At 45.6% G+C, this 13766-nt stretch overlaps 1 protein-coding gene across 6 annotated transcripts in view; it reads right to left on the bottom strand.

Moving 5' to 3' along the window:
* Positions 1 to 41: 41 nt before the first annotated feature.
* Positions 42 to 13766, bottom strand: part of tecpr2 (tectonin beta-propeller repeat containing 2) — a 39878-nt gene continuing 26153 nt past the window's right edge. For 3 of the 6 annotated variants that reach the window (XM_063882433.1, XM_063882431.1, XM_063882432.1), the window contains exons 21-27: positions 13599 to 13688; positions 13385 to 13482; positions 8397 to 8532; positions 7603 to 7751; positions 4831 to 4972; positions 2535 to 2684; positions 42 to 846 (exon numbers count right to left, since the gene is read on the bottom strand). In XM_063882433.1, the coding sequence (XP_063738503.1) occupies positions 701 to 846; positions 2535 to 2684; positions 4831 to 4972; positions 7603 to 7751; positions 8397 to 8532; positions 13385 to 13482; positions 13599 to 13688 (911 nt within the window). In that variant the 3' untranslated portion in view covers positions 42 to 700. Of the gene's footprint in view, positions 847 to 2534; positions 2685 to 4830; positions 4973 to 7602; positions 7752 to 8396; positions 8533 to 13384; positions 13503 to 13598; positions 13689 to 13766 lie in introns of those variants that run through there. The other 3 variants (XM_063882434.1, XR_010165715.1, XR_010165714.1) reach the window with 3 other exon arrangements.

The following is a 13766-nucleotide window of genomic DNA, read 5'->3' on the forward strand; positions in this document are numbered from 1 at the left end:
GACTGGTCGGCAGCAGCCAATCGGCTTACACCACACCTGCACAAGTGTAAAGTGTTTATTATAAATCCAGGGTTAGTCTCAGTTCAAAGAGCTCCACAGCACAGGAGAAACACGTCCATTCATTATCCCTCCCAAGGAACCAAAAACACAACCAGCTTAACTAGATCTACCAGATCCACTAGTTTAACCCGAGTAACTTGTCAACTAGTTTAACCAGATGAACTTGTTATATCTGATGAACCAGTTTAACCAGAAGAGACAGAAGCTGAAATCAGAGATCTTTCAGTTTGTAAAAGCCTTTGAACATTAAATATCTAAAAGTTTCAGATTGTTTTTGTAAACTGATCTGGAGTTATTACACTGTTAAATGCCCCTTTCATGGTTAGCCTGAAGAAGTCAAACTAAACCAGAATTAGTTATAGTTAGCATGAGGAACGTACATAAAATAACTAGTGGAACCAGTTCACCCAGGGAGATTTCCCTTTAATGGGTCTAGAGGAAGTGTGAGTCTTTAAACTGGTTTCCACTAACCTGGAATAAAACGAACGGTCCCTTAAATGTCATTCAGAATCAAAAGACAATCATCTAAAAGGTCTTCTTCAGAATGAGTCCTCTTCCTCTGTCCTTTCAGAATAAAGTGCTTCTGAAGTCCGAGTCCACTTCATTACCCTGCAGCCACCATGTTCAGCGATGTCACCGCTCAGATGAGCTCCCACTCGTCATCGTCCCCGCTGAGGGAGTTGCCTAAGGGAGCAGGTCTACCGAGGGTCTGTGGGAGGAGCTTCGTCAGGCGGCGGGATAACCCACCAATCAGAGTGATTGCCCACAGCTCGTCATCCTGAGTCACTGAAACACAAATAAAAATAAATAAATATAAACTCACCAGTATAAATATAAACTCACCAGTATAAATAGAAACTCACCAGTATAAATAGAAACTCACCAGTATAAATATAAACTCACCAGTATAAATAGAAACTCACCAGTATAAATATAAACTCACCAGTATAAATATAAACTCACCAGTATAAATAGAAACTCACCAGTATAAATATAAACTCACCAGTATAAATATAAACTCACCAGTATAAATAGAAACTCACCAGTATAAATATAAACTCACCAGTATAAATATAAACTCACCAGTATAAATAGAAACTCACCAGTATAAATATAAACTCACCAGTATAAATATAAACCCTCACCAGTATAAATATAAACTCACCAGTATAAATATAAACTCACCAGTATAAATATAAACTCACCAGTATAAACTCACCAGTATAAACTCACCAGTATAAATAGAAACTCACCAGTATAAATATAAACTCACCAGTATAAATATAAACTCACCAGTATAAATATAAACTCACCAGTATAAATATAAACTCACCAGTATAAACTCACCAGTATAAATATAAACTCACCAGTATAAATATAAACTCACCAGTATAAATATAAACTCACCAGTATAAATATAAACTCACCAGTATAAACTCACCAGTATAAACCCACCAGTATAAATATAAACTCACCAGTATAAATATAAACTCACCAGTATAAATATAAACTCACCAGTATAAACTCACCAGTATAAATATAAACTCACCAGTATAAATATAAACCCACCAGTATAAATATAAACTCACCAGTATAAATATAAACCCTCACCAGTATAAATATAAACTCACCAGTATAAATATAACTCACCAGTATAAATATAAACTCACCAGTATAAATATAAACTCACCAGTATAAATATAAACTCACCAGTATAAATATAAACTCACCAGTATAAATATAAACTCACCAGTATAAATATAAACTCACCAGTATAAACTCACCAGTATAAACTCACCAGTATAAATATAAACTCACCAGTATAAATATAAACTCACCAGTATAAATAGAAACTCACCAGTATAAATATAAACTCACCAGTATAAATATAAACTCACCAGTATAAATATAAACCCACCAGTATAAATATAAACTCACCAGTATAAATATAAACTCACCAGTATAAACTCACCAGTATAAATATAAACTCACCAGTATAAATATAAACTCACCAGTATAAATATAAACTCACCAGTATAAATATAAACTCACCAGTATAAATATAAACTCACCAGTATAAATATAAACTCACCAGTATAAATAGAAACTCACCAGTATAAATATAAACTCACCAGTATAAATATAAACTCACCAGTATAAATATAAACTCACCAGTATAAATATAAACTCACCAGTATAAATATAAACTCACCAGTATAAATATAAACCCACCAGTATAAATATAAACTCACCAGTATAAATAGAAACTCACCAGTATAAATAGAAACTCACCAGTATAAATATAAACTCACCAGTATAAATATAAACCCTCACCAGTATAAATATAAACTCACCAGTATAAATAGAAACTCACCAGTATAAATAGAAACTCACCAGTATAAATAGAAACTCACCAGTATAAATAGAAACTCACCAGTATAAATAGAAACTCACCAGTATAAATAGAAACTCACCAGTTAACCAGTTGGTGTTCCCCGGGATTTTCTTCCAGTAGTCTCCGGCGGGGTTTCGCTCTGAGACTCCGTACCGTCGAGCCACGTCTCCGTTCAGGCAGCGAACCCAAACGGTCCGGCAGCTCAGAACCAGCTGACTGACGGCCAGCCCTCAGTGCACACAGAAAAGTACACATTAAAGTACACACAGTACACATCAAAGTACACATTAAAATACACACAGTACACACTAAAGTACACATTAAAGTACACACAGTACACACTAAAGTACACACAGTACACACAGTACACACTAAAGTACACACAGTACACACTAAAGTACACATTAAAGTACACACAGTACACACTAAAGTACACACAGTACACACAGTACACACTAAAGTACACACAGTACACATCAAAGTACACATTAAAGTACACACAGTACACACTAAAGTACACACAGTACACATCAAAGTACACATTAAAGTACACACAGTACACATCACAGTACACATTAAAGTACACACAGTACACATCAAAGTACACATCAAAGTACACATTAAAGTACACACAGTACACATTAAAGTACACACAGTACACATTAAAGTACACACAGTACACATTCGATGTCATATCTGGGAAATGGTGCTCAGTTGAAGTCTTTTGGTCTTGTGACTTTTCCCTGTATTTTTGAATGAACCTTCCCTCTCGTTTCAGAATCCCTCTCCTGTGATTGGCCGCCCCTGATGGTTTCCACCTGTTCCTCATTACCTGGTGTATTTATTGTCCTCGTCGCCCTTTGTCCCGTGCCAGTTCGTGTTTGTTCATGGTGATTTTCTACCGGAGTCATTAAGCCACCAATACGCCTCAGAGCTTGGAGCCACGTCGTGTTTAGTGTCTTTGGTTTGTTCCTGCTCCCAGAGTTTGTTCCTCTTTAAGAGGATTCTGTGTTGATGCTGTTCTGTCCCTCACAGTGGATCTTTGGTTTGTTCCTGCTCCCAGAGTTTGTTCCTCTTTAAGAGGATTCTGTGTTGATGCTGTTCTGTCCCTCACAGTGGATCTTTGGTTTGTTCCTGCTCCCAGAGTTTGTTCCTCTTTAAGAGGATTCTGTGTTGGTGCTGTTCTGTCCCTCACAGTGGATCTTTGGTTTGTTCCTGCTCCCAGAGTTTGTTCCTCTTTAAGAGGATTCTGTGTTGGTGCTGTTCTGTCCCTCACAGTGGATCTTTGGTTTGTTCCTGCTCCCAGAGTTTGTTCCTCTTTAAGAGGATTCTGTGTTGATGCTGTTCTGTCCCTCACAGTGGATCTTTGGTTTGTTCCTGCTCCCAGAGTTTGTTCCTCTTTAAGAGGATTCTGTGTTGGTGCTGTTCTGTCCCTCACAGTGGATCTTTGGTTTGTTCCTGCTCCCAGAGTTTGTTCCTCTTTAAGAGGATTCTGTGTTGGTGCTGTTCTGTCCCTCACAGTGGATCTTTGGTTTGTTCCTGCTCCCAGAGTTTGTTCCTCTTTAAGAGGATTCTGTGTTGATGCTGTTCTGTCCCTCACAGTGGATCTTTGGTTTGTTCCTGCTCCCAGAGTTTGTTCCTCTTTAAGAGGATTCTGTGTTGGTGCTGTTCTGTCCCTCACAGTGGATCTTTGGTTTGTTCCTGCTCCCAGAGTTTGTTCCTCTTTAAGAGGATTCTGTGTTGGTGCTGTTCTGTCCCTCACAGTGGATCTTTGGTTTGTTCCTGCTCCCAGAGTTTGTTCCTCTTTAAGAGGATTCTGTGTTGGTGCTGTTCTGTCCCTCACAGTGGATCTTTGGTTTGTTCCTGCTCCCAGAGTTTGTTCCTCTTTAAGAGGATTCTGTGTTGGTGCTGTTCTGTCCCTCACAGTGGATCTTTGGTTTGTTCCTGCTCCCAGAGTTTGTTCCTCTTTAAGAGGATTCTGTGTTGATGCTGTTCTGTCCCTCACAGTGGATCTTTGGTTTGTTCCTGCTCCCAGAGTTTGTTCCTCTTTAAGAGGATTCTGTGTTGGTGCTGTTCTGTCCCTCACAGTGGATCTTTGGTTTGTTCCTGCTCCCAGTGTTTGTTCCTCTTTAAGAGGATTCTGTGTTGATGCTGTTCTGTCCCTCACAGTGGATCTTTGGTTTGAATAAACCTCTTTTTGTTAAAACCGGTGTGAGTCGTGCATTTGAGTTCAATCCCGTTTTCTCAGTCGCAACATAAAGTACACATTAAAGAACACTGTCAAGCAAACAAATATACACAGTAATAAAACCGTACACATTCCGTAATCCTTTATGAAAACAACATTACTAATAAACCTGTTCAGGTGAGTTTACCTGGTACCGGCTCCCAGTCAGTCCCCACCGGCATCTCCTCGCTGAGCCCTGTCCTCACCAACACACTGCCTCTGTTGTCCAAAGCCCACAGCAGCCGGTCGTTAGGACTGGTCTGCACGCTGACCAGCTGCACTCCTATTGGCTAAAAGGACGTGAGGTCACACATTTGTTACCTATACAGGTGGTTCTATGAGTCTCTGTTACATGGACAGGTGGTTCTATGAGTCCCTGTTACATGGACAGGTGGTTATTTGAGTCTCTGTTACATGGACAGGTGGTTATTTGAGTCTCTGTTACATGGACAGGTGGTCCTATGAGTCTCTGTTACATGGACAGGTAGTTATTTGAGTCTCTGTTACCTATACAGGTGGTTCTAGGAGTCTCTGCTACCTGGACAGGTGGTTCTAAGAGTCTGTTAACTGGAAAGGTGGTTCTATGAGTCTCTGTTACCTATACAGGTGGTTCTATGAGTCTCTGTTACATGGACAGGTGGTTCTATGAGTCTCTGTTACCTGGAGAGGTGGTTTTTTGAGTCTCTGTTACCTAACAGGTAGTTCTTTGAGTCTCTGTTACCTAGACAGGTAGTTCTATGAGTCTCTGCTACCTGGACAGGTGGTTCTTTGAGTCTCTGTTACCTGGACAGGTGGTTCTTTGAGTCTCTGTTACCTGGAAAGGTGGTTCTTTGAGTCTCTGTTACCTGGACAGGTGGTTCTTTGAGTCTCTGTTACCTGGACAGGTAGTTCTATGAGTCTCTGCTACCTGGACAGGTGGTTCTAAGAGTCTGCTAACTGGACAGGTGGTTCTAGGAGTCTCTGTTACCTATACAGGTGGTTCTGGGAGCCTATGTTACCTATACAGGTGGTTCTAGGAGTCTCTGCTACTTGGACAGGTGGTTCTTTGAGTCTCTGTTACCTATACAAGTAGTTCTATGAGTCTCTGTTACCTTACAGGTGGTTCTATGAGTCTCTGTTACCTGGACAGGGGGTTGTAGGAGTCTCTGTTACCTTGACAGGTGGTTCTAGGAGTCTGCTAACTGGACAGGTGGTTCTAGGAGTCTCTGTTACCTATACAGGTGATTCTATGAGTCTCTGTTACCTGGACAGGTGGTTCTAGGAGTCTGCTAACTGGACAGGTGGTTCTAGGAGTCTCTGTTACCTGGACAGGTGGTTCTTTGAGTCTCTGTTACCTATACAGGTGGTTCTAGGAGTCTCTGCTACATATACAGGTAGTTCTATGAGTCTCTGTTACCTGTACAGGTGGTTCTAGGAGTCTCTGTTACCTGTACAGGTGGTTCTAGGAGTCTCTGTTACATGGACAGGTGGTTCTTTGAGTCTCTGTTACCTGGACAGGTGGTTCTTTGAGTCTATGTTACCTATACATGTGGTTCTAGGAGTCTCTGTTACCTGTACAGGTGGTTCTAGGAGTCTCTGTTACCTGTACAGGTGGTTCTCTGTTAGTTGTACAGGTGGTTCTTTGAGTCTCTGTTACCTGTACAGGTGGTTCTTTGAGTCTCTGTTACATGGACAGGTGGTTCTTTGAGTCTATGTTACCTATACAGGTGGTTCTAGGAGTCTCTGTTACCTGTACAGGTGGTTCTAGGAGTCTCTGTTACCTGTACAGGTGGTTCTCGGAGTCTCTGTTACCTGTACAGGTGGTTCTCTGTTAGTTGTACAGGTGGTTCTTTGAGTCTCTGTTAGTTGTACTGGTGGTTCTTTGAGTCTCTGTTACCTGTACAGGTGGTTCTCTGTTACCTATACAGGTGGTTCTTTGAGTCTCTGTTACTTGTACAGGTGGTTCTTTGAGTCTCTGTTAGTTGTACAGGTGGTTCTAGGAGTCTCTGTTACCTGTACAGGTGGTTCTAGGAGTCTCTGTTACCTGTACAGGTGGTTCTCGGAGTCTCTGTTACCTGTACAGGTGGTTCTCTGTTACCTATACAGGTGGTTCTCTGTTAGTTGTACAGGTGGTTCTTTGAGTCTCTGTTACTTGTACAGGTGGTTCTTTGAGTCTCTGTTAGTTGTACAGGTGGTTCTAGGAGTCTCTGTTACCTGTACAGGTGGTTCTAGGAGTCTCTGTTACCTGTACAGGTGGTTCTCGGAGTCTCTGTTACCTGTACAGGTGGTTCTCTGTTACCTGTACAGGTGGTTCTCTGTTAGTTGTACAGGTGGTTCTTTGAGTCTCTGTTACTTGTACAGGTGGTTCTTTGAGTCTCTGTTACTTGTACAGGTGGTTCTTTGAGTCTCTGTTACCTGTACAGGTGGTTCTAGGAGTCTCTGTTACCTGTACAGGTGGTTCTCGGAGTCTCTGTTACCTGTACAGGTGGTTCTCTGTTACCTATACAGGTGGTTCTTTGAGTCTCTGTTACTTGTACAGGTGGTTCTTTGAGTCTCTGTTAGTTGTACAGGTGGTTCTAGGAGTCTCTGTTACCTGTACAGGTGGTTCTAGGAGTCTCTGTTACCTGTACAGGTGGTTCTCGGAGTCTCTGTTACCTGTACAGGTGGTTCTCTGTTACCTGTACAGGTGGTTCTCTGTTAGTTGTACAGGTGGTTCTTTGAGTCTCTGTTACTTGTACAGGTGGTTCTTTGAGTCTCTGTTACTTGTACAGGTGGTTTTTTGAGTCTCTGTTACCTGTACAGGTGGTTCTAGGAGTCTCTGTTACCTGTACAGGTGGTTCTCGGAGTCTCTGTTACCTGTACAGGTGGTTCTCTGTTACCTATACAGGTGGTTCTTTGAGTCTCTGTTACTTGTACAGGTGGTTCTTTGAGTCTCTCTTACTTGTACAGGTGGTTCTATCTGTATCCAGGCTGGCAGCATCATGCTTGGGTTCATAGGCTGGGTTCCCACCCTGAAGTAAACAACTCCTCTTCCGTCCACAGCCCAGACATTCTGGCTGCCGCAGCTCACACTGACCAGACGAACACTTCCTGTAACATACACACAAAGTACACACAGCTACAGTACACACACCTTCAGTACACATACTTAAAGTACACACACCTACAGTACATACACCTTCAGGACACACACCTAAAGTACACACACCTACAGTACACACTCACACAGCGACAGACTCCCTATCAGACGAGAGGTGTCAGTAAACTCTAAAGGAAAAGGTTGATCGACAACCAGGAATAATACTGATGTAAAAACACCAACACTGATCCGCTGAGGAACTCCAGTTTGCTTTAACACACAAAGCATCAGAGTACTCTCAGAAACATGGTTCCACTGAGCTGACATTTAGACATATACATTACCAAAACAGTCATGTGGTCACACTATGACGCACACACACACACACACACACACACACACACACACACACACACACACACACACACACACACACACACACACACACACACACACAGTGTGAATCACAACCCTGTTACACAGCCTCCACCTGTCAATGTGATGGAGGAACACAGCTGTGTGTGTTTGTGTGTGTGTGTGTCTGTGTGTGTGTGCGTCATAGTGTCACCTGACCCCTGAAGGATGTCACACAAGAAGCCCCCTCCACACTGTGTTTACATCACCATCAGTATTCTGGTTCCCCCTCATGAACGTACCGAGCTGGCTGAGGTCCAGAAGGGTCCAGCTGAGTCCAGAGGGACAGGACGGAGACAGAGTCCTGATACTGACCCGGCCCTGAGAGTCCAGAACCCACAGAGCATCAGGACAGGCAGACAGGTGGAACACCTCCAGCTGCAGGAGAACATCAGGGGAACATCAGGAGAACAGAGAGGGGAACATCAGGAGAACAGAGAGGGGAACATCAGGAGAACAGAGAGGGGAACAGAGAGGGGAACATCAGGAAAACAGAGAGGGGAACATCAGGAGAACAGAGAGGGGAACAGAGAGGGGAACATCAGGAAAACAGAGAGGGGAACATCAGGAGAACAGAGAGGGGAACATCAGGAGAACAGAGAGGGGAACATCAGGAGAACAGAGAGGGGAACATCAGGGGAACATCAGGAAAACAGAGAGGGGAACATCAGGAGAACAGAGAGGGGAACATCAGGGGAACATCAGGAAAACAGAGAGGGGAACAGAGAGGGGAACATCAGGAAAACAGAGAGGGGAACATCAGGAGAACAGAGAGGGGAACATCAGGGGAACATCAGGAGAACAGAGAGGGGAACATCAGGAGAACAGAGAGGGGAACATCAGGGGAACATCAGGAGAACAGAGAGGGGAACAGAGAGGGGAACATCAGGAAAACAGAGAGGGGAACATCAGGAGAACAGAGAGGGGAACATCAGGGGAACATCAGGAGAACAGAGAGGGGAACATCAGGAGAACAGAGAGGGGAACATCAGGGGAACATCAGGAAAACAGAGAGGGGAACATCAGGAGAACAGAGAGGGGAACATCAGGGAAACATCAGGACAACAGAGAGGGGAACATCAGGAGAACAGAGAGGGGAACATCAGGGGAACAGAGAGGGGAACATCAGGAAAACAGAGAGGGGAACATCAGGAAAACAGAGAGGGGAACATCAGGAGAACAGAGAGGGGAACATCAGGGAAACATCAGGACAACAGAGAGGGGAACATCAGGAGAACAGAGAGGGGAACATCAGGGGAACAGAGAGGGGAACATCAGGGGAACATCAGGAAAACAGAGAGGGGAACAGAGAGGGGAACAGAGAGGGGAACAGAGAGGGGAACATCAGGAAAACAGAGAGGGGAACATCAGGAGAACAGAGAGGGGAACATCAGGAGAACAGAGAGGGGAACATCAGGAGAACAGAGAGGGGAACATCAGGGGAACATCAGGAAAACAGAGAGGGGAACATCAGGAGAACAGAGAGGGGAACATCAGGGGAACATCAGGACAACAGAGAGGGGAACATCAGGAGAACAGAGAGGGGAACATCAGGGGAACAGAGAGGGGAACATCAGGAAAACATCGAGGGGAACATCAGGAGAACAGAGAGGGGAACATCAGGGGAACATCAGGAGAACAGAGAGGGGAACAGAGAGGGGAACATCAGGGGAACATCAGGAAAACAGAGAGGGGAACATCAGGGGAACATCAGGAGAACAGAGAGGGGAACAGAGAGGGGAACATCAGGAGAACAGAGAGGGGAACAGAGAGGGGAACAGAGAGGGGAACAGAGAGGGGAACATCAGGAGAACAGAGAGGGGAACATCAGGGGAACAGAGAGGGGAACATCAGGAAGACAGAGAGGGGAACATCAGGGGAACAGAGAGGGGAACAGAGAGGGGAACATCAGGAGAACAGAGAGGGGAAAATCAGGGGAACAGAGAGGGGAACATCAGGAGAACAGAGAGGGGAACATCAGGAGAACAGAGAGGGGAACATCAGGACAACAGAGAGGGGAACAGAGAGGGGAACATCAGTAGAACATCAGGGGAACAGAGAGGGGAACATCAGGACAACAGAGAGGGGAACATCAGGACAACAGAGAGGGGAACATCAGGACAACAGAGAGGGGAACATCAGGAGAACAGAGAGGGGAACATCAGGGGAACAGAGAGAGGAACATCAGGGGAACAGAGAGGGGAACATCAGTAGAACATCAGGACAACAGAGAGGGGAACATCAGGGGAACAGAGAGGGGAACATCAGGGGAACAGAGAGGGGAACATCAGGACAACAGAGAGGGGAACATCAGGACAACAGAGAGAGGAACAGAGAGGGGAACATCAGGGGAACAGAGAGGGGAACATCAGGACAACAGAGAGGGGAACATCAGGGGAACAGAGAGGGGAACATCAGGGGAACAGAGAGGGGGACATCAGGGGAACAGAGAGGGGAACATCAGGACAACAGAGAGGGGAACATCAGTAGAACATCAGGGGAACAGAGAGGGGAACATCAGGACAACAGAGAGGGGAACATCAGGAGAACAGAGAGGGGAACATCAGGGGAACATCAGGAAAACAGAGAGGGGAACATCAGGAGAACAGAGAGGGGAACATCAGGAGAACAGAGAGGGGAACAGAGAGGGGAACATCAGGGGAACATCAGGAAAACAGAGAGGGGAACATCAGGGGAACATCAGGAGAACAGAGAGGGGAACAGAGAGGGGAACATCAGGAGAACAGAGAGGGGAACAGAGAGGGGAACAGAGAGGGGAACATCAGGAGAACAGAGAGGGGAACATCAGGAAAACAGAGAGGGGAACAGAGAGGGGAACAGAGAGGGGAACATCAGTAGAACATCAGGACAACAGAGAGGGGAACATCAGGACAACAGAGAGGGGAACATCAGGGGAACAGAGAGGGGAACATCAGGACAACAGAGAGGGGAACATCAGGAGAACATCAGGACAACAGAGAGGGGAACATCAGGAGAACAGAGAGGGGAAGATCAGGGGAACAGAGAGGGGAACATCAGGACAACAGAGAGGGGAACAGAGAGGGGAACATCAGTAGAACATCAGGGGAACAGAGAGGGGAACATCAGGACAACAGAGAGGGGAACATCAGGACAACAGAGAGGGGAACATCAGGAGAACAGAGAGGGGAACATCAGGGGAACAGAGAGAGGAACATCAGGGGAACAGAGAGGGGAACATCAGTAGAACATCAGGACAACAGAGAGGGGAACATCAGGACAACAGAGAGGGGAACATCAGGGGAACAGAGAGGGGAACATCAGGACAACAGAGAGGGGAACATCAGGACAACAGAGAGGGGAACAGAGAGGGGAACATCAGGGGAACAGAGAGGGGAACATCAGGACAACAGAGAGGGGAACATCAGGGGAACAGAGAGGGGAACATCAGGGGAACATCAGGACAACAGAGAGGGGAACATCAGGACAACAGAGAGGGGAACATCAGGGGAACAGAGAGGGGAACATCAGGACAACAGAGAGGGGAACATCAGGAGAACATCAGGACAACAGAGAGGGGAACATCAGGACAACAGAAAGGGGAACATCAGGACAACAGAAAGGGGAACAACAGGAGAACATCAGGACAACAGAGAGGGGAACATCATTAGAACATCAGGGGAACAGAGAGGGGAACAGAGAGGGGAACATCAGGACAACAGAGAGGGGAACATCATTAGAACATCAGGACAACAGAGAGGGGAACATCAGGACAACAGAGAGGGGAACATCAGGACAACAGAGAGGGGAACATCATTAGAACATCAGGACAACAGAGAGGGAAACATCAGGACAACAGAGAGGGGAACATCAGGACAACAGAGAGGGGAACATCAGGACAACAGAAAGGGGAACAGAGAGAGGAACATCAGGACAACAGAGAGGGGAACAGCGGAAGAACATCATGAGAACATCAGGACAGCAGAGAGGGGAACATCAGGGGAACAGAGAGGGGAACATCAGGGGAACATCAGGACAACAGAGAGGGGAACATCAGGACAACAGAGAGGGGAACATCAGGGGAACAGAGAGGGGAACATCAGGACAACAGAGAGGGGAACATCAGGACAACAGAAAGGGGAACAACAGGAGAACATCAGGACAACAGAGAGGGGAACATCATTAGAACATCAGGGGAACAGAGAGGGGAACAGAGAGGGGAACATCAGGACAACAGAGAGGGGAACATCATTAGAACATCAGGACAACAGAGAGGGGAACATCAGGACAACAGAGAGGGGAACATCAGGACAACAGAGAGGGGAACATCATTAGAACATCAGGACAACAGAGAGGGAAACATCAGGACAACAGAGAGGGGAACATCAGGACAACAGAGAGGGGAACATCAGGACAACAGAAAGGGGAACAGAGAGAGGAACATCAGGACAACAGAGAGGGGAACAGCGGAAGAACATCATGAGAACATCAGGACAGCAGAGAGGGGAACAGAGAGGGCAACATCAGGAGAACAGACAGGAGAACATCATGAAAACATCAGGAGAACATCAGGGGAACAGAGAGGGAACATCGGGGGAACATCAGGAGAACATCAGGGGAACATCAGGGGAACATCAGGAGAACATCAGGGAAACATCAGGGGAACATCAGGAGAACACCAGGAGAACATCAGGGGATCACCAGGGGAACATCAGGGGAACATCAGGGGAACATCAGGGGAACATCAGGAGAACATCAGGGGAACATCAGGAGAACATCAGGGGAACATCAGGAGAACATCAGGAGAACATCATGGGAACATTAGGGGAACATCAGGGGAACATCAGGAGAACATCAGGGGAACATCAGGAGAACATCAGGGGAACATCAGGGGAACATCAGGGGAACATCAGGAGAACATCAGGGGAACATCAGGGGAACATCAGGGGAACATCAGGAGAACATCAGGGGAACATCAGGAGAACATCATTAGATCATGCAAAGGAAACTTCTGGATCAGGGACTGGAAACCCAGTGAGAAACTGGAGAACTGATGCCAGACACATTTCCTGCAGAGCCAGCTCTAAAGATCTCATGCAGGAACAAGTATTTAACTTTATGAGAGAATTATCAACATTCTGCAGAGCCCAACATACCTAGCAGAGCACTATGAGAACAACAGCAGAGCAACAGTAGAACATCTGTAGAACATCAGGAGAGGCTCGGAGACAGGACAGAGATATGTTCTTACCACAGCTGGAAGAGGGACTGAAGAGGGGCGAAGTTCTCCATCCTGATCCCAAACACAGAACAGGTCCTTCCTGCTCTGAGCCAACCAAAGGAGGGAACCTGAGACAGATCAGGATCAGCTGATCAGGTTTACACAGAGACACAGGAAGTGGTAAAGACATGTTCAGGATTAGTCTCAGAACTAGCAGAGGTAGGGGGACTAGTTGTTGTGTTACCTTCTCTGTGAGGGACAGCTGATGACGTGATGAAGGTCCACCTGGTGCTGGACACGGTTCCTCTTGGAACAACGTTCTGCCAGAAGGTTCCTTAAAGAGATGAAGCAGAGGTACTGAGAACCAGGAACCTGAAGATGCGGTAGAGTTCGGTATGTTGGGCTGGTTCAT

The sequence above is a fragment of the Eleginops maclovinus genome, chromosome 4 (assembly GCF_036324505.1).
Source record: "Eleginops maclovinus isolate JMC-PN-2008 ecotype Puerto Natales chromosome 4, JC_Emac_rtc_rv5, whole genome shotgun sequence".
NCBI lineage: Eukaryota > Metazoa > Chordata > Actinopteri > Perciformes > Eleginopidae > Eleginops > Eleginops maclovinus.